This window comes from Centroberyx affinis, unplaced genomic scaffold (assembly GCF_046629955.1).
Source record: "Centroberyx affinis isolate AG114_WGS23_722 - 3 ecotype Tasmania unplaced genomic scaffold, CSIRO-AGI_Caff_v1 ptg000516l_1, whole genome shotgun sequence".
In the NCBI taxonomy this organism is placed as follows: domain Eukaryota; kingdom Metazoa; phylum Chordata; class Actinopteri; order Beryciformes; family Berycidae; genus Centroberyx; species Centroberyx affinis.
In genome coordinates this window covers 194,022-218,111 of record NW_027279165.1, presented here as the reverse complement: position 1 = coordinate 218,111, position 24,090 = coordinate 194,022, and the positions used below count along the sequence as shown (strand labels likewise).

General features: G+C 42.3%; 2 protein-coding genes across 2 annotated transcripts in view; both read left to right on the top strand.

Annotated features, from left to right (window-relative positions):
• Window positions 1-30: 30 nt before the first annotated feature.
• On the top strand, window positions 31-11,821 carry gmppb (GDP-mannose pyrophosphorylase B; the record flags this gene model as incomplete). Its single annotated transcript, XM_071517736.1, has 5 exons — window positions 31-198; window positions 526-604; window positions 3,880-4,007; window positions 4,249-4,431; window positions 6,101-11,821. Coding segments are annotated over 5 exons (690 nt in total), but the record flags the coding sequence as incomplete, so codon positions are not given.
• Window positions 10,818-24,090, top strand: part of lmcd1 (LIM and cysteine-rich domains 1) — a 32,189-nt gene continuing 18,916 nt past the window's right edge. Inside the window, exons 1-2 of the mRNA XM_071517734.1 lie at window positions 10,818-10,903; window positions 16,124-16,289. Coding sequence (XP_071373835.1) covers window positions 10,818-10,903; window positions 16,124-16,289 — 252 coding nt within the window. The remainder of the gene's footprint in view (window positions 10,904-16,123; window positions 16,290-24,090) is intronic.

Genomic DNA, 24,090 nt, shown 5'->3' with positions numbered 1-24,090 from the left:
TGTGTGTGTGTGTGTGTGTGTGTGTGTGTGTGTGGTCAGGTGACCCGGGTGGAGGAGCCCTCTAAGTACGGGGTGGTGGTGTTTGAGCCGGACGGCGGGAGGATCCATCGCTTCGTGGAGAAGCCGCAGGTCTTCGTCTCCAACAAGATCAACGCCGGCATGTACATCTTCAATCCCAGCATGCTCAGCAGGATCCAGGTACACACACACACACACACACACACACACACACACACACACACGTACTGAGACTCAAAATGCACACATGTCCATTAAGCTACATATCAACATGAGCATCTATATAACACACCGCCTGGTAATATAATGAGTGAAATATATGATTCATACAGAGCAAAAGGCCCAAAGAAAAAAAAAAAAACCACACACAAACAAGTCACACACCTGCGTACACACAGAGTCTGACTGTGTGTGTGTGTGTGTGTGTGTGTGTGTGTGTGTGTGTGTGTGTGTGTGTGTGTGTGTGTGTGTGTGTGTGTGTGTGTGTGTGTGTGTGTGTGTGTGCAGCTCAGGCCGACGTCCATCGAGAAAGAGATTTTCCCGGTCATGGCTGAAGAGGGACAGCTGTACGCCATGGAGCTGCAAGGTGACGCCCGCACAGTACTGCAGTACTACTGTAGTACTGCTCCTCTGCTGCAGTACTGCTCCTGTACTGCAGTACTGCTCCTGTACTGCAGTACTGCTCCAGTACTACAATACAGCCTACTAGCTTCAGCACATTATACCTAAACACCATGGAACTGCAAAGTAACATGGTGTTTTTATTACCACTACTACAGTACTACACTATAGAACTATACTATAAAGTACTGAAACTACTGTACTATAAATATTACACCTGTATTCCGTTGAACTACAAGGTAATACATGATTATTACTACCATACTACAGTGATACAGTACTACAATATTGCTTACCAGTTTAACAACATTACACTTTACATACATTTACATACATTACTGCTACCACTACTCTACGACACTGCAGTATTATATGATGTATAATACTGTAAAATATATAAATAATAACTATAAAATACTGACATAATATGGTATCATGGTAATATAGTATAATAATATAGTATCATGGTATTATGGTATAATATAGTATCATAGTAATATAGTATAATAATATAGTATAATGGTAATATAGTATAATAATATAGTGTCATGATAATATAATATTATGATAATATGGTATCATGGTAATATAGTATAATAATATAGTATAATGGTAATATGGTATAATAATATAATATAATGGTAATATAGTATAATAATATAGTATAATGGTAATATAGTATAATAATATAGTATAACGGTAATATAGTATAATAATATAGTATAACGGTAATACGGTATAATAATATAGTATAATGGTAATATGGTATAATAATATAGTATAATGGTAATACGGTATAATAATATAGTATAATGGTAATACGGTATAATAATATAGTATAATGGTAATATAGTATAATAATATAGTATAATGGTAATATGGTATAATAATATAGTATAATGGTAATATGGTATAATAATATAGTATAATGGTAATATAGTATAATAATACAGTATCATGGTGATATAGTGTCATGATAATATATAATATATATATATATATAATATTGTGGTAACCTGTGATGTCACAGCAGTGTAACAGGCTGCTCTGCTCTCTGCAGGCTGCGGCTCCTCCAGGCGTAAGTTTCCGGGCTTTTCTCCCCCGGCTCAGACTGAAGCCCGGCCAGCTTCACTTAGCTCAGAGAAGCACCGAGTCCCAAACCGAGTCTCACACACTGAGCTGAGGTCAGATGTCTGTGTCAGGAATCAAACTCACGGGACGTTTTCCACATGGAGGATGTCAGATATCTGACATGGAGGAAAACGGTCTTGAGTCTGTGATGTTGGTCGGACAGTTAAGGAACAGAATCGGGAAAATTGGAATCGGTGCATCTCTAGATCCGCATCTCTACACCCTTCTCTGGGAGTGATTGGTCTGGTCTGGTGCAGAGGACGTTGCCATTATACATCATCATCATCATCATCATCATCATCATCATCATCATCATAGTAACCCAAAACCAGGAGTACGAGGGACATGCGGAGGGGAGGTTTACCCTCTCAGCAGGAGTAAAGTGGTAACACTTTACAATAAGGGAACATTAATTAAGGGTTTGTTAATGTTTAATAAGCATTAACTAACCCTTAATTAACAGTTAACTAATGTGTAATTTACTAATGGTGTTCATGTTAATTAATTTATACATTATTTCATAGTTTATAAAGATGACTATTAAATAATGTATAAATTAATACCTTGGTTAACATGAACACCATTAGCAAATGATTACCAGACACATTAGTTAACTGTTAATTAAGGGTTAATTAATGCTTATTAAGCATTAACTAACCCTTAACTTAGTGACCCTTATTGTGAAGTGTTACCAGTAAAGTTTAACCAGGAAACTGTCAGCGCTCACGGGTCGTTCCCCTGGTTTTGGCGCTTGTGATGTCACTGTCCTCTCCAGGCTTTTCCTCCCAGGATTGTGCCCACAGTGGTTTAAACCCCACCCGCCCCCCCCTGTAGTCCAGGCAGGCTCAAACCAAGTGGTTGAATAATCAGAATCATCGTAACTGACTCTGGGCCAGTGTTTCCCTCAGACACTCTGACAGTCTGAATGTGACTCTGGGGGAAACTCTGACCAGCTGCCGGCTTGTAAAACAGTAAAAGCCAAAATGAAACGAAGAGAGCGTCCTTGTGATGAGCAGCAGGCCGTCCCCTGAGGGCCGCGGGTCATCAGCAACTCAAACTGTGAAAAATACACCAAATATCAAGAGGATCAAAGTGTAAAAAAAAATGAAACGCTTAACTGCAAGTGAGACAAAGATGAAGACGTCTCACTCTTGATGAAAAAACAAATCAAGAACACCGACATGCTGGCTGTGCGTGTTGTGAAACGTGCCGCAGTGTTTCTGTGTTGGGGTTCGACCGATATGTCGGTTTACTGATATCGGCCTTTTATTAAAAATCAGATATCGGCCGGGAACCGTCATCCACCTCTGATATGCTGCAGATTGTTTGATTCGGTTTATTGTAGAGTTGATCAATACCGCACTGGGTGACTATCGGATTGTGACACAAGTAGGCGGGAATATATTTTAATTATTACATTTTATTGTGAAGAATTGAAGCATCAGAGTTCACAGACCGCAGCTTCTTCTTCTTCTACGGCCCATTTTCACTGTTTAAATTTGAGTTTTAAAATATTGTTTATTATATAACTGGATTAGCTTCAGTTCTTCAGCTTCAGTTCTGACATCACAAGGAAACTCTGTTGGTTTCATTTTGTTTCCCCGCTCAGCTTCTGAGTCTCCTCCTGTCCCTGTTACAAGACAGACAACACGACTAACTGGTCTCTCTGTCTGTCTGTCTGTCTGTCTGTCTGTCTGCCTGTCTGTCTGTCTGTCTGCCTGTCTGTCTGTCTGTCTCTCTCTCTGTGTCTCTTGTCTGCCTGCCTGTCTGTCTGTCTGTCTCTCTGTCTGCCTGCCTGTCTGTCTGTCTGTCTCTCTGTCTGTCTGTCTGTCTGTCTGTCTGTCTGTCTGCCTGTCTGTCTGTCTGTCTCTCTCTCTGTGTCTCTTGTCTGTCTGTCTGTCTGTCTGTCTGTCTGTCTCTCTGTGTCTCTTGTCTGCCTGTCTGTCTGTCTGCCTGTCTGTCTGTCTGTCTGTCTGTCTGCCTGTCTATCTCTCTCTCTGTGTCTCTTGTCTGTCTATCTGCCTGTCTCTCTCTCTGTGTCTCTTGTCTGTCTGTCTGTCTGTCTGTCTGTCTGTCTGCCTGTCTGTCTGTCTGCCTGTCTGTCTGCAGGCTTCTGGATGGACATTGGTCAGCCTAAAGACTTCCTGACAGGGATGTGTATGTACCTTCAGTCGCTACGGCAACAGGCTCCTGAGAGACTCCGGACGGGGCCCGGTTTCCTAGGCAACGTTCTGGTGGTGAGTCTAGCTAGCTAGCTAGTTATTTAGTGCTACTTGTTAGTTAAATTGTACCACATAGTAATTAGTTGATCATTGATTGTGAATGTTTGCTAGAATTACAGTAGACACTATCTGAGCTTGGCCATTCAATAAAGGTAATGTGTTTTCCCCCTCTCCCTGTTTCTTCCTTCATTTCCCCCTTTCCTCCCTCTTCCCTCCCTTCCTTCCTTCCTCCCCCCCCCCCCCCCCCCCCCCCCAGGACCCGACAGCCCAGATCGGGGAGAACTGCACCATCGGTCCTAACGTAACGATTGGTGCCGGTGTGATTCTGGAGGACGGGGTGAGGATAAAGCGCTGTACGGTGCTGAAGGGAGCGCGGGTTCGATCCCACTCCTGGCTGGAGAGCTGCATCGTGGGATGGAGCTCCTCTGTCGGCCAGTGGGTGAGTACAGAGCTGGACAGAGTACCACAGTACTGCCAAAGTCCTGCTGAACCAGAGTACTGTTACTCAGGGAGATGTAAAATTACTACATTAAATGAATTTAAGTGAAAGTAATAGGTAGCTCAGTTTAAGTGTGCTCAAAGTAGAAGTGGGTCAGTCGGGTCTGTCAGGGTGAGACGTCTCACTCCTCTGTTCCTGTGTGCTACCAAACTTCATCAGTGTGGTCAAAATCTAAAACTGTTCTTTGTAGGATAAGTTTGTCTATTTTGTTCCTACAGTACTGTGCAAAAGTCTTGGGCACATAAAAAAATAGCAGAGATGCTTTCAAAATTTATGAAATGAGAAGTTTCTAAATATAAAAAAAATTACCATAAAGAGCAGACTACCGACACACTAATGCAGAAAACAAACATCTAAGACAAAATTTATATAAAAAATCTAGGGTGCCTATGACTTTGCACAGTACTGTACAGTTCCTCTCTTCCTCCTGTAGCTCTTGGACCCACAGACAGTATTGTCTCCAGTCGGCTGTCAGTTGAAGCAGCGATCTCCACTTTGTCAGAATATCTCCAGAAAAGATGTTTGTGAAAAAGATCTTTGGTGTTTGCGTTGTTTTGGCAGTTACCTGTACATCCCAAAATCACCAACGCCTCTCACTGTTTTAGTAACCAACCAGGGACCAGATTCACCAAAGTGTTCTTAAGATAGATCTTAAGAAATGACATAAGAGGAATTTTAGGAAGTTCTTAAGAAGGCTCCTAAGTGCAATTCCCCAATATTTTCTTAGTAACAGTCTCATTTCTTACAAATTTCTTTAATTTTCCTACTTAGGAACTTCTCAAAATAGGGCCTGAATTAATTCTGGTTAATAAACTTTAGGCTTACTGCCATTGAGGCTAGGAGACAAGGCTAGGAGGCTAGGAGACAAGGCTAGGAGGCTAGGAGACAAGGCTAGGAGGCAACCCAAAGTGCTTCCATCTACAAAACAATTGGGGAAAAACCTATTTAGAGCAACTAGAGCAAAGATTGAAACATTGGTTGCTGTTGGTAACTGTAAAATTTGCAGCTTATTTCCAACAGACATGAGACAGAGGCCTACCTGGCCCTACACCAAATAAAGCTTTACAATAAATGTTCATCTTAATGTTAGGTGTAGGGGAACCTATGAAGACTTTGAACTATAACCTACTTGTCTAAAATGTGTTTAAATATATGATATTAGAGGCTTACCTTTTCACTGTAGGAGTTTTAAGACAGGTGAAGGGCCGTCTTAAAGTTAAGAAAAAAATCAAGAACAAATTTGACAACTTTCATTTCAAGAATACCATTTATTCCTAAGTTTTTTCTTAGGAAGAAACATAAGAAGAAAGTTAAGAAAATATATAAGAACTGTTTATGAGAATCGCATTTCTTCCTAATTTTTTTCTTAAGACTAAAGTTAAGAAAAAAATGGCACTTGAGAAGATTTTTTTTCTTAAGAGGGTTTTGTGAATCCGGGCCTAGATGTTTAGAGTAGAACAGGACTCCAAATGATGGTTGGCTAACTTACCAACCAGTCTCAATTCACCAGTATTTAGCTGAGGGTAATTTCCCAGCCTGATCATGATAAAAATGATGTTGATAATAATGGTTTGTGTCACAATGTGTCTTGAATGAACCTGTGTGTCAGGTCCGGATGGAGAATGTGACGGTGCTGGGCGAGGACGTGATCGTGAACGACGAGCTTTACCTGAACGGCGCCAACGTCCTGCCGCACAAGTCCATCAACGACTCGGTCCCGGAGCCACGGATCATCATGTAGGGACCGGACCGGACCGGACCGGACCGGACCGGACCGGACGAGAAACCCAGCGCCTTTATAAGACTCTACTGAAAAACCCATACAGTGCCAGAGAGAGGGAGGGAGAGAGGGAGGATAATGGGAGGATTCATGGAAGGAAGGAAGAGAGGGAGGGATGAAAGCAAGAAAAGGAAGGAAGGAGAGAAAAAGGAAGCAGAGGGATACATTTTTAAACAATAATTTGGACTCCTTTTCAGCTCTGCTAGGCTGCGCCCTCCATCGATCAGAAGTGACGGAGTGAGTTGGTAAAAAAAAAGAAGAGGGTGGAGAGAGGCTGATAAAGTACCTGGGCTGGGTGTCAAATGGTGGAGGGACTAATACAAGACATGGGGAGAGGGATAGAGAGAGAGAGAGAGGGATAGATGGGGGGGGGGGGGTAGAGAGAGCGACACGAACATTGCTGTTGAGACTCACTATGCATTTACATTTAGCGGACGACTAAAGGGATCAATGACCAGAGCCATGGACAGACAGTTTGGCCAGAGTCGGCCATGTTGGCTCCTCAGTCCTGCTGCGTGACCGTCGCTATAGCGACAGGTGGGATTCCGTCGGCCGTGTCACCGGGAGGACGGCGATCCGTATCGGCAGCCGAGGCTTCTCGTCTCGCGCTGCGTTCCAGAGATTTCAGAAAGTAGGAAATTCTTACTTCCCGCTAGGAAAAATGTGACAGATCGGCCCTTCAAACTCAAATTGGAATTCCAAGATCCAGATTCTCAACCCCGAGGGTTCTGAGATGCTGATATCTGACGTCGGGTTCATAACCCACAACATCACGCATCACATGACCTTAAATCTGTCAAAGCACCTGTGTGGTAAACTAATTAACTACATGCACATCATCAGGGGTTAAATTAAAGATTTTTAATTTGACCTGACGAAGATCCATCGTGGATCAAAACATCGTCATGCAATAAAGAGTCAAATCAGACTTCGGTGTGCGCGGTCTACTTTTTAACTTGAAATGTTAAAGGCGTACTGAGCAGGATTTTCCCCTTTTGAAACGGCATAAAGTCATGCAAATGATCCTCCTTAATCGTTCCTTCTGGTCCATTGGTAGTGTGTGACTGTGTGACTGTGTGTGTGTGTGTGTGTGTGTGTGTGTGTGTGTGTGTGTGTGTGTGTGTGTGTGTGTGTGCAGAGAGCCTGATACGCCTGGATTTTCTTATTTCTGAATGTTTGGGACTTTTCTGGGCGTCTCTTTTTTGGCAGCAGGTGTGTCCTGCAACCAAACCACTGCTGAATCCTTTTATATGTAACGAACTCACAGAGTAACTGGAGTTCTCATCAGAGCGAGTGTGTGTGTGTGTGTGTGTGTGTGTGTGTGCGTGTGCGTGTGTGTGAGCTGACAGCTAGCTACTGTTGTTAGCGTAGCTTCTTTCTAGTAGAAAAGGTGATACCTAGCTAGCTAGCTAGCCAAGCTAACCGGCTCCTCCCTGTCCAACAGAAAACAGGCTGACTGCGTGTCGCTCTTCATCCTCATCCTCATCCTCTCCTTCCAGACTCTCCGGCAGGTGAAAGCAACAGATTCACTCTCGTTTTCGAACGGGTTTTGTCTGCTTGCTGTTTTGCCTCGCTGTACTTTTTACCTTCGCCAAGGAGGTTATGTTTTCGGTGCTGTTTGTCTGTTTGTTTATCTGTTAGCAGGATTACAGAAAAACTACTGGCCCGATTTTCATGAAACTTGGTGGAAGGGTGTAGCATGGGCCAAGGAAGAACCCATTAAATTTTGGAGCGGATCCGGATCCGACTCTCGAACAAGCAATAATAGCACGAACCTTAGCGGAGGTCTGTGCCTTCTAGTTTAGTGTTGTTAACTTTTTAAGTTGTGTTTACAAGCCACAACCAGCAAAATCCTCCTCAGTATGCCTTTAAGTTGCATTTATAGTTGGACGTTGCAAAATATTGTTGACACATTGGCTGTTGCATGGGGAAGAGTGTTTTACCCTTGAAAATCTTGCGAAAATCTTGCGCTCGTGTTAAATCTTACCTTCTGTGGGGGTTTTTTTTACCTCTGGAGCGTACGGAGGATGGAATTACGATCCACAGCTTGGGAATTTCTAACTAAGCAGCTTCAGTCTGCAGCGTGCGGATCAGCCCGACTCGGCCAAACTGTCCGTGGCTCTGGGGTTGGAGGTTGACTACACAGCTTTTTCTTTGTTGGTATATGTATATGTTTTGTTTTTGTCATGGAAACTGGACGCTCTGATGCCAAACTGCTTACTGCTCAACAAGCTGTTTATTTTGTATTCTGGCTCATCAAGCTCGTTTAATTATGTCAAATGATCTGACTGCACTGGAGACGGTTTTTTTTTTCTTGTCTTAAAAGAAATGTTTTGTTTCTAGATGTTTTTGATTCGTATTATTTCTTGAAGCAAGTCATTTTGTCATGAAACAAGGTAAATTGATTTTCTAGTGCAGTAAGACAATGTGATTGATTGAAACAAGTTTGATGAGTCTTAATAAATCTTAAAATCCCTTAAAGGGGCGAAGACTGAATTTCAGCACTGTGCACCAGACAGCATGGTTTATATTGGTGAACACTGAAGACTGTCTCCCATAGCTGGAAACCAGGGGAAGAGTCTTTTTTAGTGAATATGCACTACTGTCACTCAACGATAGGGACGACTTAGTCCCGCCTATTGAATTATGTTGTCATATCAATAAAAGTCAGTGATCCATTCACAGTGGATTGACCAATTGATTCTCTAGTTTCTAGCTTTGGGAGAAAATGTTCACAGGTACTGATTGTCCCAGACTGCATTGTGTCAATGTTTGAACTGTGCAGTATCCCCCTTAGTTAAGACGGTTGTTTCTGGTTGTGAAGTTAGAGAATCAGTGTTGAATTTCTGTTGAAAACATAAAGTCTGTTTCCCCCACAGGAACAGAATGATCCCAAAAAGACAAAAAGAGAGGAGAGGCTCAGTCCTTCTTGTTCATTCAGCAGCGGTTCACAACATCACCACAACTACCTGGAAAAATGGCACATCAAAAAATGTAGTTTTGGCAAATTTCCCGATGTTTAAAACTGGTGCTTTTATATCCAGATAAGAACGGCCTTACTCCCTGAACCCACCAGTCTGCTCTGTTTAACCAGCAACGCTACACAGATGCATCGTGGGAAGCGCTGGGCGTGGCTCCTGCTTTTAAGAGACTTAAACAACAGCAAACTGTTTGAAGCTTAGTGCTCTTTGGCTTTTTAAAAGCCTTCGTGCTTCAACCTGCATTGTGCTGCAATCAAATCATCAATCAATTTACCGTAAATTTGAGATGCTGCTGACTGGGGAAAAAACATTCAGTCAGCCTCCTAGAGGTGATTACAAGTAGGACATGTGGGAATGTTTTTTATCCCAATGTCTCCAACGTCACAATTCTGCAAGAAAAATTATCAGTTATATTCAGTCAACAATACGGTCAACTCTAGTTACGAAAAGCAAGCGAGCAACATCTGCTGAAGTTAGTTTATTGTTAAATTAATAAATCAAGACTTTGGATGTGGTCGTTCTAAGGAGATGTAACGCTGTCCCGTCAGTTCTGATCAGTGGTGGAAGAAGTACTGAGATCTTTTACTTCAGTAAAAGTAGCAATACAACAATGTAAAGATACTCCATTACAAGTAAAAGTCCTGCATTCAAAATCTTACTTAAGTAAAAGTACAAAAGTACTGGCAGCAAAATGTACTTAGAGTATCAAAGTAAACGTACTCATTATGCAAACTGTCCCCATTTAGAGAGTTATATTTTTCATAAATTATTGGAATATTAATACTGATTTATTGACATACATGTACATGTAAGCAGCATTTTAAAGTTGTCAACGTGAAGCTAATCTTAACAATTTAGCTATACTTTTGGGTAGTCTAATCTATAACAATGCTATTTTATAGTTATTTCATAAAGATGATCAAATGTTTTAAATATAAAATATTGATCTGAAAAGTAACTAGTAACTATAGCTGTGAAATAAATGTAATGGAGTAAACAATATTTCCCTCTGAAATGTAGTGGAGTATAACTACAATGTAGCATCAAATGGAAATACTTAAGTAAAATACCTCAAAATTGTACTTAAGTACAGTACTTGAGAAAATGCACTTAGTTACTTTCCACCACTGGTTCTGATGTGACTTGAACGCAGCGTTACGACCAAAACTGCTGCCAAAATCCAAACTGGCCTCAACCACCGCGCTTCCTTCACAACGAGGAAGAAGGAAGGAAGTCGGGCGACAGTCAGCACCGAGCCCACTGGTCACTTCCTCAAACCATCTGTGGCTTATTTTTTATCTGATTTTATTCACATCACCCTGCTCAGACAGGTCGGTGAAAAGCCTCTTAGTTCACTAGGAGAACTGACACCAAAGCCTGCGTTTACAGGCGTGACGCCGTCTGAGCGCCACGAGGCGTCCGGACAAAACTGTCGGTCCAAAGAGTGAAGAGGCGTTCATGGGAGCTGGGAAATGTCCTCTCCTCGTCTCTCCTCCTGGTCCGGAGGTCGGACGCCTCCCGGTCTCCAGCTGTCCCACACACACTGCTGCTTACTGATGTTGGTGATGTCATCACCGCGCTCCCCAAAGTGCCCAGTGGCCCAGTCTGAGATAGGAGGGGGAGACGAGGAGCGGACGGTGGTCAGGGAGGGGTCAGGCTCGGGTCTGGTGATGTCACTGTCCTCTCCTCCTGTCTGTGTGTCTGCTAGTCCGTCTGAAAGTCATTCTGCATACTGTCCACTGATTCGTACACAGTGGGACAAAACTAATCAACACTCTAATCTGAACAAAATGCAAACAAGGCTGGTGGCTCCATGGTTGGTGAATTATTGGTTAGGGATGGGACGATCCGCTTATCTCACAATACAACTCGATACCTGATCTGAGGTTCAGGATCAATACAACCAGGATACGATGTGTACAATTAAAGTTAAGTGACAACAAAGTCTGACTGTGCAGAATTCTGTTTATTTCTGAGACTCAAATCTTTCCAGTGATGCCATTGGCTGCTAGAATGTAAACAACAATTTAAAAATGTCATTACAAAGTGACAATAATATAATTTGGATGGAGAGCTTGTGAAACTGTGATGGTCAAGAGTCTCATTAGTGATTACTACAGCAGAATAACATGGAGCTGATATCACCATTCATGTTCCTGACAGCAGAATAACATGGAGCTGATATCACCATTCATGTTCCTGACAGCAGAATAACATGGAGCTGATATCACCATTCATGTTCCTGACAGCAGAATAACATGGAGCTGATATCACCATTCATGTTCCTGACACAGCAGACGGACTGACATGTTTTGTATTGAGACTTATTGAATTTTGATATATCGTCCCGTCCCTACTATTGGTTCCTTTCTCTGGTGTCACATGTTGTAGCTGCCATACTGCAGTTGGTACTAAACTGTATTTAGTACAATGGGAAACTATGCAGTAAACTTAGATTGTATACCATGTAGAGTGCAGCCTGAGCTTGCAGACGGCCTGTGTGTCTGAATGAAGTCAACTCTGTAATGAAGTTATCTTTTTTTATGAGATTAATATAATCTACTGAACAGAGCCATGACTCGTGTCGTCTTTCTATGAGGTTCAATTCAATCAGAATAAACAGCTAGTTGAATACTTTATACTGCAATATGTGAAGTTTTCTGACCACTAGAGGGCGACAGAAACCACAACACCTTTGTAAACAAGCTCACAGCAAAGCCACTAAGGAGAAACATTGCAAAGCAGCAAACATAAATGCTAACAGTTAAGCTAACATATCGTAACGTATCCACAGAGAAATGTCAGACAGATCTTTCTCCTGCTGAAGGTCACATGTCCCACAATGAGGCAGGAAGCAAGTTCACTAGTTTGACAAGTTTACTAGTTTAACAATTTTAACAAGTTGACTAGTTTAACAATTTTACTAGTTTAACAATTTTAACAAGTTTAACAAGTTTGCTAGTTTAACAATTTTAACAAGTTTACTGGTTTAACGAGTTTAACACGTTTACTAGTTTAACAAGTTTAACAATTTTACTGGTTTAACAAGTTTAACAATTTTAACAAGTTTAGTTTAACAAGTTTACTAGTATAACAAGTTTAACACGTTCACTAGTTTAACAAATTTACTAGTTTAACAATTTTAACAAGTTTACTAGTTTAATAAGTTTAACAAGTTTACTAGTTTAATAAGTTTAACAAGTTTACTAGTTTAACAAGTTTAACATGTTCACTAGTTATACAAGTTTACTAGTTTAACAAGTTTAACACGTTCACTAGTTTAACAAGTTTACTAGTTTAACAAATTTAACATGTTCACTAGTTTACTAATTTAACAAGTTTAACATGTTCACTAGTTTACCAGTTTAACAAGTTTAACACGTTCACTAGTTTAACAAGTTTACTAGTTTAACAAGTTTACTTGCTCGCTTCATAGATTCCGCCATTATGAGTTAATTTTTTTCAGGAATGGGAGAGCGCCGCTTTTAAACAGCGAGGGAGGAGACAAGCAAGTTTTAAAAGCTGCTGAATGGAGGGGGAGGAGCTTCGTTCTGGAGTGGAGTTTGACAACAAGTGTTAGAAAAGAGGAGAAAACAGCAACACAGCTGTGTGGATATTGGTTTATATCGTTATGTCTCAATGAAATCTCCACATAGCACACATTAGGTTCAGGATTATATATAAGGTCTGATATCACTTATTGCAGATTTAAAGAAAGTGTTTTTCAAATGCAGTTAGTATCTCATTCGTTTTTTCTGTGGAGTTTAAAGGAGCATTAAGTAATCTGTTACTTTACCTCTATAGTGATCTGTTGCTTTTATCCCTCTATCAGTAATAGTAAGCATTGACTCAGTGGTATTGATTAACAATCCTATCAACCACACAGATATATTATGGTCTGTGAAAAACCTGAATCATTACACCTTCAAAGTCACAATGTAAAGAAAAAAGACTTTTTCACCCTTTTAGCTAATTTTCCATGTCATAATATACACCTGTTTAAAAATAAATGGCATCATTTTTTTTTTACAAAATTTGTATTTTCCTAATATTTAACGGTGACCTCATGCTGCACCCATGGACGTATTAAACTGCACCAGGAGGCATAAATAAAAACTCCAACCAATAAAACATCACAGATATTTGAACAGTCCCGCCCCTCCGCTCAAAACTGTCTTTATCTTCCTAACTGATATCTCATTGGTTAACACCATCGGCCCATTATGTCCCGCCCCAACATCCTGTTTCCACAGGAAACACACCAGATTATTCTCACCATGCTGCTTCGTTGTGACTTTAACCTGAACAGTCAGTGTTTCTACTCATCCTGTCCAGCAGCTGGAGCCACAGAGCCAGATAAACATGCACCAATACACAGTGATGCAACTCTCCCATGTTTTATTAAAGGAACACTTCACCCCGAAACCAACAGTTTCACAAATCCGTCCGTCACCAATACTCTGATATGACAATTTTCATGTTGATTTCAGTGGATAAATTGGCTTCTGTTTCATTCTAATTGGCGTCAAAATGTCTTGATTTCAGTTGACCTTGATGAGCCGCTCTGTCTCAGGAGTGTCAGAGAAATGATCTTTGTAAGAAAAAAACTCCCATCCTCCTTCTTCCTCTTCTTCCTGCTCTTTTTTCTTCTAAAGTAAAAACAAATCCCTCCTTATTGCTTGCTCCATCTATTGTCGGACAGACAGGCAGGCAGACAGACAGACACGTAGGCAGACAGACAGACAGAGAGACAGACAGACAGACAGACAGACACGTAGGCAGACAGAGACACATGCAGGCAGGCAGGCAGACAGACAGACAGGCAGACAGGCAGACAGGCAGACCGACAGGCAGACAGACAGACAGGCAGGCAGAGAGACAGACAGACAGACAGACAGGCAGGCAGACAGACAGACAGACAGACAGACAGGCAGGCAGACAGACAGACAGACAGACAGGCAGACCGACAGACAGGCAGGCAGAGAGACAGACAGACAGACAGACAGACAGACAGACAGGCAGGCAGGCAGGCAGGCAGGCAGGCAGAGAGACAGACAGACAGACAGACAGACAGGCAGACAGACAGGCAGGCAGACAGACAGACAGACAGGCCGGCAGGCAGACAGAGAGACAGACAGACAGACAGACAGGCAGGCAGAGAGACAGACAGACAGACAGGCAGACAGACAGGCAGAAAGACAGACAGACAGGCAGGCAGGCAGACGGGCAGGCAGACAGACAGACAGGCAGGCAGGCAGGCAGACAGACAGACAGGCAGGCTCCGGCATCTTTCATACAACAAAACATACAATAGACGTTAAAAGGATTTGAAAGTGTAAGGTATTAAAAACTAGCTATACATAAAATGAAAAGTGAAAAAAAGAAGAAAAAGATAAAATATCAATAAAATAAAAAATTATGCATTAGAATCAGAGATAAAACTAATACAAATTCCATGAAAATGGAAACTTAAAGAGAGAGCTGAGTAACGGGCCGGCCTGGTTTGTTCGTCAGACGTGACAAATACATCGTCCGTCTCCCCGAGCGTGGAGCTGATGACATCACGATGACATCACAGGTTGGAGTCACGGCTCATGAGCTCCGACTCTTTGTTCCTTGTGTAGATTACAGTCACTTATCGTCTGTTTATTGCAGCTGTGTAATGTCTGTGGGGAAGATGACGCACGCACACACACACACACACACAGACACACACACACACACACACACACACACACACACACACACACACACACACACACACACACACCTGGTTACATTCCTCTGAGCCAGCAGATGAAAAACTGCAGAATGAAAGGAGGAGGAGGAAACTCCAACGCTCCTATTGGCCGGGGGGGGGGGGGGGGGGGGGGGGGGGTTTCAGGCTCGCTCTGATTGGTTGGAAGAGGCTGCGAAGGGAATCCCACAAGGCTCTCTCTCTCTCTCTCTCTCTCTCTCTCTCTCTAGTAAAAACACAAACAGCTCAGTCAAGCCTCGCTGCTCCAGGTATTCCTCCAGTCTGGAAAACGAGACAGAGAGAGAGAGACAGACAGACAGAACTATGAGTGAAGAGTTGAGGACATTAAATGTGTTTTCAGGCTGCAGTAAAGTGAATTAGGACTCTACTGTTACGTAGAACACAGTGGCAGGCAGTGAATCTCCTCCTCTGCAGGCAGGGATAACAGGGAGAACTTGTGACAGAGCGAGGAAGGAAGCGCGAGTTACAAGTGAAGTGTGCCGTTTCCCAGCAGCAAGCAGGGTCTCCTCCCGCAGGGCACGGTGAGTCAGGGAGGGCAGCGGGCCGTAAATCAGCTGGTCGGAGGTGAAGTCAGGAGGCGAGTTCTGCCATCGCACAGCAGAAAACCCCCCCCCCACGCTCCGTCCGTCCTGCTGCACGGGCGAGTCGGCGGCACGGGACCCGAGGAGCTGCTGCAAAAAAAAACACAAAAAAACAAACCCAAAGCAGAAGTCCACAGCTGAAGTTCAGAGGAGAAGGTGAGTTCTGTTGAGCGCAGGAAACTTCTGGAGTGACATACACAGTTTAGGAAAGGAAAGAGAACAATTCAGAGTGAAAGTGACGTGTGGAAAAGGAAAGAAAAAGAGTTTAACAGGTAGAGTAAAAGTAAAGAGCAGAGTTAAATCGTAAAGACGAGAGGAGGGGAAGGTCGAAAGTAGGAGATGAAATCCACAGCGGGGGGGTAAGATGAAGGTGTGGACAGTTAAAAGTCGGCCGTAAGAGTTAAAGCCGACGGAGCCGGCGGATTGGTCGGCAGCGGGAGCGACTTCCAAAAGGGAAGTGAGGTCGACAGGAGGGGGGGGGGGGGGGGAGAGAGGAATTTAAAGTCCCATTGTTCTGCTCAGGCAGAGGCAGAGCGAGCCGGGAAGCCGAGAGCTCAGACCGAACCGGACCAGACCGCCGAGCCCCCGTGGACTTCACCTCCGAGCCCCCGTGGACTTCACTCCACCTCCGAGCCCCCGTGGACTTCACTCCACCTCCGAGCCCCCGTGGACTTCACTTCACCTCCGCCATGGACAAGGTAGGAAGAGAAACCGAGGCTCGCCTTCCGTTTCCATTCAGATCGCTCGCATCCAGAGAAGCTCAACAGGAGGACGAGCTTCAGCTTCTGGAGCAGCAACGCTACAAGAAACCAATAGTGAGGAGGCAACGGGTGGAACGAAATCCTCCTGTGACGCCCAGAGCGCTCACGATGAGAGAGAGAGACGCTAGAGATGAGAAAGAAAAGCTGACAAAGAGAAAAAATATTGGAGCCAGTAAAGGAGGAAGATCTGGGAAAGAAGGATGTGATTTGGGAGGAAGAGGAAGGTAGAGGTGATGTGAGGTTCAGTTAAGGAAGTGAAGGACAGGCTGAAGCGCTCCTGAGGTAAATCTCAGGCGAATCAAAGGCTTTTCAAGAGCTTCTTTTAACGCCGTTTGTGACGAGAGTTTTTGCAGCTTCAGACGCTGACAGTCTGCATGAAGGCAGAGAAGCTGTGAAATGCAACCCGGTGTCACTGCGGCTCGTGAAATAGTCACGAAATTTAATCTATTCTATTCATTTTTTTTTGGTGACACTCAGCAGTTTCGTGAAACTAATGTATTTCAATTGTACGGAAGAGGATTAGGGCCACATGTGAAAAATGTATTTGAGTTCTGACTTTAAAGTCAGAATTCTGACTTTCTGACTCTGTTTTGTCAGGTGAAAAAAAAAAAAAAGTTTTGTCAGGTGAGAAAAAAAAAAAAAAAAAGTTTTGTCAGGTGAAAAAAAAAAAAAGTTTTGTCAGATGAGAAAAAAAAAAAAAAAAAGTTTTGTCAGGTGAAAAAAAAAAAAAAAAAAGTTTTGTCAGGTGAGAAAAAAAAAAAAAAAAGTTTTCACCTGACTTTTTTTTTCTTTTTTTTTCACCTGACAAAACTTTTTTTTTTTTTTTTTTCACCTGACAACTTTTTTTTTTTGGTGGCCCTAATCCTCTTCCGTACAATTGGAAGTATCTTTCGTGCCTGCAACACATTTGTGGACGGGCGTATGCCGACGACCGGGGGTTCGATTCCCAGCGTGTTCAAAGTACATTTCAGCCGTAAGCCACATTTTAATTTTTAACGAACGTTTTTCTTATTTAACCGTGACCAAACCATTTCTCTAACCTTAACCAAGTTGTTTTAGTTGCCTAACCATAACCGAAACACAAGTAGTTTTATTTGCCAAAACTTACGTTTTCAAATTCGTGGTGGAGAAACGTTTTTTAGGTCGTGTTCATTTCACGAAAAAAAAATGGCAAAATCGTGTCCATGTACACGAATCAATAGATTACATTTTCATGACTATTTCACAAACTGACCGTGTTGGAAATACAGCGGTGAAGGAAAGTTGAGCCGTAGTTTGCTGCAGGTCAGGTGACTGTTTCCGATCATACATCTATTGATTCTTTTTTTTTTTTTTGTCATTTAAGTATTTATTAATTTTCTTTTCAAACATTACACACACGCATGACTTGTAGATATCTGACATTGCAAGTATTATACAATCAGACATTCAAACATGAAACAAGACAAAAACAACACAACAATAACACTTAAAGACAGCTCCTATATTAATACACAGTACAGTTCCAATCTATTGAGTCTTTGTTTTTATCATCATTCTTCATTACTGTTAACCCAAATGATTCTGAGTGAAGTTTCTTGTTGACGCACTTTTGAGTTTCTCGCGATAAATTTGTGTTAATACATTTTGGCTAGATTTTTGTCCAGCTAATGTTTTGGAAAGTACAGAATATGTTCGTTTGTTTTGTTTTTTACTTTGGATATCAGTTCAAAACAGTTTCCAAAGCTGTTATGAAATACATTTTTGTTCAATTTTTTTTTTTTTTTTTACAATTTTTTTACAATTTTTTTCAACAACATAACAACTTTGTAACACATTCAGTGTGAAATGTCAAAATACAAAAGTTTGCATGTTTTTATACATACCGACGTACATAAACAAACGGCAAAATAGATCAAAGATGTAAACATAAATACACATACATTCATACAAACAAATAGACATATATATTAGACACGGTTGTCTATAGCCAATCTATGTTGTAATTTGGTTTGAATAAGAGTCAGTTATGGAAGAGCACACAGTTTTAGCATTTTCATATATGTCAGAAATGGTTGCCATGTCTTATAAAATTTACCTGTAGAGCCATCCAACGTACACTTTATTTTCTCCATGTGTAAAAACCTCATAAGTTCTCCAGCCCATGAAATTCATTTTTGCTATGCAATAATACCATATTGGGGAAATGTTGCGCTCATGTGGGTTGAGCCTCGCCTGGCACGGTCGCTGTCCTATAGATTCAGGTCTGGAGTGAACCGGTGGTTTCACTGACTGAAGCCACGCGGCATGTAAACCCGCAACGTCACATCACACAAACACGTGAAATGAACATGAACTCTGACTCGCCGATTTACGTGCTGTGGACACGTGTGAAAATAACCTTCCAAAGGTCAGCTAACAGTTCAGTTCAGGCAACTAAAACGACTTGGTTACGTTCAGGGAAAGGCTTTGGTCGGTTCAGTAAGAAAAACCTTCACTGAAAACGAAATTTTGGGGAAATGAACTCGTCGATCATCATTTCCCGTTTTGTTCCGTGAAGTCGGGATGTGAACCTGTCGGCCCCGGGCACAGGTGAAACCGGCTCGATGTCTCCGACTTTAAATAACGAGCTCCATGCAGGAGAGGTGAGAGGAAATACGTTTTCCTTCGTCTTCCTTCGGCTTCGGTTCCCAGCTCAGGTTTCTGCTGAGCGAAGTTTTCGTTTTCAGACAAAGTTTTTTCTTAATTGGACCAGGAAGCGCTGGGAAACACTGCCGAACCCCCGGTCTGTCTGCGGGTCGGCCATGCATGTCTGAGCCAGCTTTGATCTCAGGGGGTGTAAGGGGGCTGTGGTTGGAACAAGGGGGACTCACCCCCCCCGCCCCCCTGCCCCAATCCCCCTGTAATTTGAACCCTGGTTGTCCGTCCAGCAGTCAGATCTGTCCGAAGAAGATAACCAGACGGATCGGCGTCACCTGTCAGGGGTTTGATCCCCCTCGGCCCACCGGTGCTGGAAAAACTGGCGTAATCACGGTGGAAATACCCCCCCCCCCCCCTCCCAAACACACACACACACACGCCGAGCCCCCCTGACAGCTTCACCATCAATTCCCACATTGTGTTCCAGCAGCAGTGTGGTGAGCTGGAATCTGAACCACAGTCAAGTCTGTCAGGAGGACACTCAACACACACACACACACACACACACACACACACACACACACACACACACACACCCCGTCTGACAGCAGAGAGAGGAGAGACAGAAAACAGGAGCATACGTTTAAAAAAAAAAAAAGACAAATTTTAGAGAATAAGTTGGATTTGTTGAACCTTTATCGCTGCTCAGATTCACATCCAGGTTTCATCCAGTTCCACTCTCAGATTTTCCTGCCAGTCTGGGATTCAGTCGACAAATCAACAGAGAGACCAAGAAACAGGGACACACACACACACACACACACACACACACACTATGGCAAGCCGGTTTAACATTTAATCGAACCACACTCCTATCTGTAATTACATTTTAGATATCCATAATAGCATTTCTCCAAGTCAAAATTGTATTCTCACTAGTCAGAATGGTAATTAAAGATATCCACAATAACATTCTTACTAGTATAAATTATTTTTCAAGATATCTACAACTTTGTTTGTACTTGTCAAAACTAAATTTAAGATATCTAAAAATACTTAAAAAGTATAAGTGGCCGTTTTAACATTTAATAGCTAGACTGGATATATATTGCAGATATCTGTAATTCAATTCGTCCTAGTCAAACGCAACATTTCAGAAATCCACAACATCATTCTTCCTGGGACAAATGACGTCACTTTTGCCATTCATGTGTATTGGGTTTTCAATTTCAGATATCCACAATAGAATTCTTACAAGGAAAAACTCCCATTTCAGATATCTACAATCAAATTGTTACTAGTCATAATTTTAATTTCAGATATCCAAAATGAAAAACCATTCCAGATATCCATAATGTAATTTTGAATATATAGAATATTTTGAATATCCAAAATACATTGTGACTAGTAAAAATGTAATTACGGATATCCACAATTGGCATTATGACTAGTAAAAATGCAATTTCAGATATCTACAAATTAGAATTATGACTAGAAACAATTGGATTGTAGATATCTGATATCTTCCTTGTAAGAATTCTATTGTGGATATCTGAAATTGAAAGCCCAATACACATGAATGGCAAAAGTGACGTCATTTGTCCCAGGTAGAATGACGTTGTGGATATCTGAAATGTTGCGTTTGACTAGGAAGAATTGAATTACAGATATCTGCAATATATATCCAGTCTAGCTATCAAATGTTAAAACGGCTTGCCATACACACACACACACACTCACACTGACTAACCACTGAATCACAGCAGCAAACTGCAGACAAATCATATCACACACACGTTTGGCGCCTTGTGTAACGCTTCGTAACTCTGCGGTTTGTATAAAAAAGGTTTCAACAAATAGCCCAAAAGCTTCTCTGTGCTCGGTGACACACACACACACACACACACACACACACACACAGAAACACACACACAGGTTCACAGCTCACACCTTTCCAATAGATGGAGATTACAACATGTGGAATATTATCCTCTGGTTTTGCTCATGTGGAACTTGAGAACTTGATGAGGAGACGTTTCCAATATTTTCAGACGTCGGCATCAGAATTTGAAAAACCTCCTTTGTCAGTCAAACAGTGTGGGGGGGGCGGAGCTTCTCTGCTCTCTGTCTGTTCAGCCATGGCGGCTATCGCTGCTCATGCTAACCACCCAGTCCTCCTTCTTCTGTTGATTCCAAACAAAGCGGCAACGTAAAACGCATCACTTCCTGTGCGGCAGGAAGGAGCGACCGGATTTGTGAACTGACAGAGGCTGGATCAGCTGAGTTAGAGAGAGAGAGAGGAGCAGGACAGACGTTTTGTTATATCAAGATGTCACTGATTATTACTTTAAAATAAACATGAAAATAAACAAATAAATGAACATGGAGGTGATCCAGTGTGTGAAGGAATAAACTTACGACGGCTGCCATAGGATGTTTGATAATGTTGTCATGGAAACATCAAATCGTAAAGCTGATGTGTTACCATGGCGATGGCGTCATTTACCCAAATATTCCAACTTTCTGAGTCTCACGCATGGCCAGTGTTTTAAATGATGTTCATTCTCACGGGACGTGTCGACCAGCGCCCCCTGCTGGCCGAGGTCACTCCTGACAAAATCCCAAATTTTTATTTGGGATTCATTTATTTTATTTATATGAAAATGTCTGAGATTACGAATACAAATTACGAATTACGAATACCTTTATTGTCATTGTACATGTACAACGAGATTCAGTGTGCTGTACCAAGCCACATAGGAGGAATAAAATATAAATATAAAAATATCAAATATAAATATAAGTAAAAAGGATAATTAGGCATGGAAAAGGAAGTAAGGCATTATGCGTATCGTGTGTGCATGGGTCACAGTCTTAGGTGTCTCTGGATGTGAGACTGAGCATCGGTCCTTGCATGTGTGTAGTTGTGACTCTAAAGTGGCCGTGCAGTCAGTGAACAGTTGTGTGACATTAGTGCTGCGGGCAGCCGGCCGGCCGCCCTCTGACCTCCAGCTTCTTATCTCACTGCGTTTCCTGCAGTTTCCTGTTCACATAGCTGGCGTGTTTCAACGCAGCAGAGCCAAGTCTGACCCACTTACTGAATATCAGCCTTATCTGACCACTAAATATAGCACTGCAGATCTCCTTCCCGGCGTGAAAAAATACAAGTCTTGTTTTGGCTGCTGGGTCGCACACAGTTCAAAGGAACAGTTCACCCAAAAGTGAAAATTCAGTCATTGTCTCCTCACCCTCATCCCAGCTGAAACACGGGTGAGGTTTGTCGGTCCATATCCAGTCCAGCCTTCTCCAAAAGAACGGAAGTCTTTGAGGACTGAAAAGAACCAAAAAATATCCATGAAATGACTCCATACAGCTCTGCAGCAGTCTCCTGAAGCCAAGCCAATGACTGAATTTTCATTTTTGGGTGAACTATTCCTTTAACTCCGGGACAGGAAGCTTCTTTTCTTATCCACCTTCTGCTGTAGCTGCTACGACCCAAAATCAACCGTCCAACTAGAATTTAAAAATTCCAGCCAATCATGCGAGAGGGCTGAGTTCAACATCAGCCTGAACCAGCACAAAATTTGATTAGCCTACAATATATTATGTCAGAGCAAAAATTAAAGCTCCATCTCCTCCACTGTCCAGAGTTTTATTTAGTGTCTTTCTGTCCAGTCAAAGCTGTGTGTGTGGTGTCATGAACCAAAAACACTCTCAATCCATTTCTCCACGTTCATTTTCCAGCATCTCTCTGAGCCTTACCGAGAACAGGCCGTTTCTGTCTCCGTGTCTTTAAGGCTCATTAATATTAACGACCCCTCCGTTCCGATCGGCTAACCGTTTCCAGAGTGAAACGTGAGACTCCGCGGCCCGGCGGCTACAGGTAGGGAAAACTCTCCGGTAATAAACAATGACAACCGCTCGACCGCTTTGAAAAAAACTCTTTGTTAGTCTGTTATTTCTTACAAAAATGATAATGAGCGAACCTTTGTGACGCCACAAAGTTACGGAAGTCCAAACGGCTCGTTTAGAGGCTCGCTGCACTAATATGGATTGTGTGGATTTAGTTTTGACACTTTCACCATGTTTAGATAGACCATCCAACTCCTTTATCACCACAGAGGAGAGGGGAGTCCTGCTTTACACCATGTGGAGCTTTAATGGAAAACTCTTCCACTGTTCTGATCTCATCAGTCCGCTGATGTCGGCATCCAAGACAATAACAATCTAAATTCAGCAATTACTTTCACTGTAATAAAATCGAGTGTACTTACAATAAGTGAGTAATGGCACTTTGTTTCGGTCGGGAGCCTCTGTGAGAGAAACCATTTAGTGCAACAAATGGTAATGTAGTTGGATTTTGGCAGTGTGCCTCTGCTCACAGACACAGACTTGGCTCGGAGCCGGAGCACATCACTTCAGTGTAATTACAATATAAGAGACATACTGAGCCGACCGAGCGCCGGATCTGTTTCCACAGAGTTCGCTCCAGGTAGCTCGTGTTCGGTCGTGGTGGGATGTGATTGGTCGGCGTGTGGAGGAGGAACTGACGCGTGATTAGGTTTGGACACATGCATTTCTCTTTATTTTTTACTATTTTCCACATTTTAGAATAACAGTAAAGACATCAAAACTATGAAATCCTACTCCTCGCTAGTCTTTCTGTCTGCATCCATTTTGCTCCTCAGTGGTTTGGCTGATCAATGTGAAACTGCACATGGGCACTGAGCATTGGCATAGGCAGGGACTGATGAAGCTGATTTTTCCATTTCCCAAATTTACACTGTTTATGCGCATTTTTGGCAAGTCAGTCATCCCCGGGTATGGACTAGTAATTATTAATTAATTTATTATTAATTTTTTTTTTTTTTACTTATTCAGTGAGATAAGAGAGATCCTGGGAGTCGGGCGGACGTAGAGATTCGTTTTCAAACTGCAGCGACTCCAACATTTAACATTCACCGGTGTTTAACTGGAGGCTGGCTGGACTGCACACACACACACACACACACACACACACACACACACACACACACACACACACACATTCTGTCTGTCAGTGGATTCCAGAGGGATGTAATGAAGTGTTGTTGTTGTTCAGCTGTTTCTATTCCAGCCG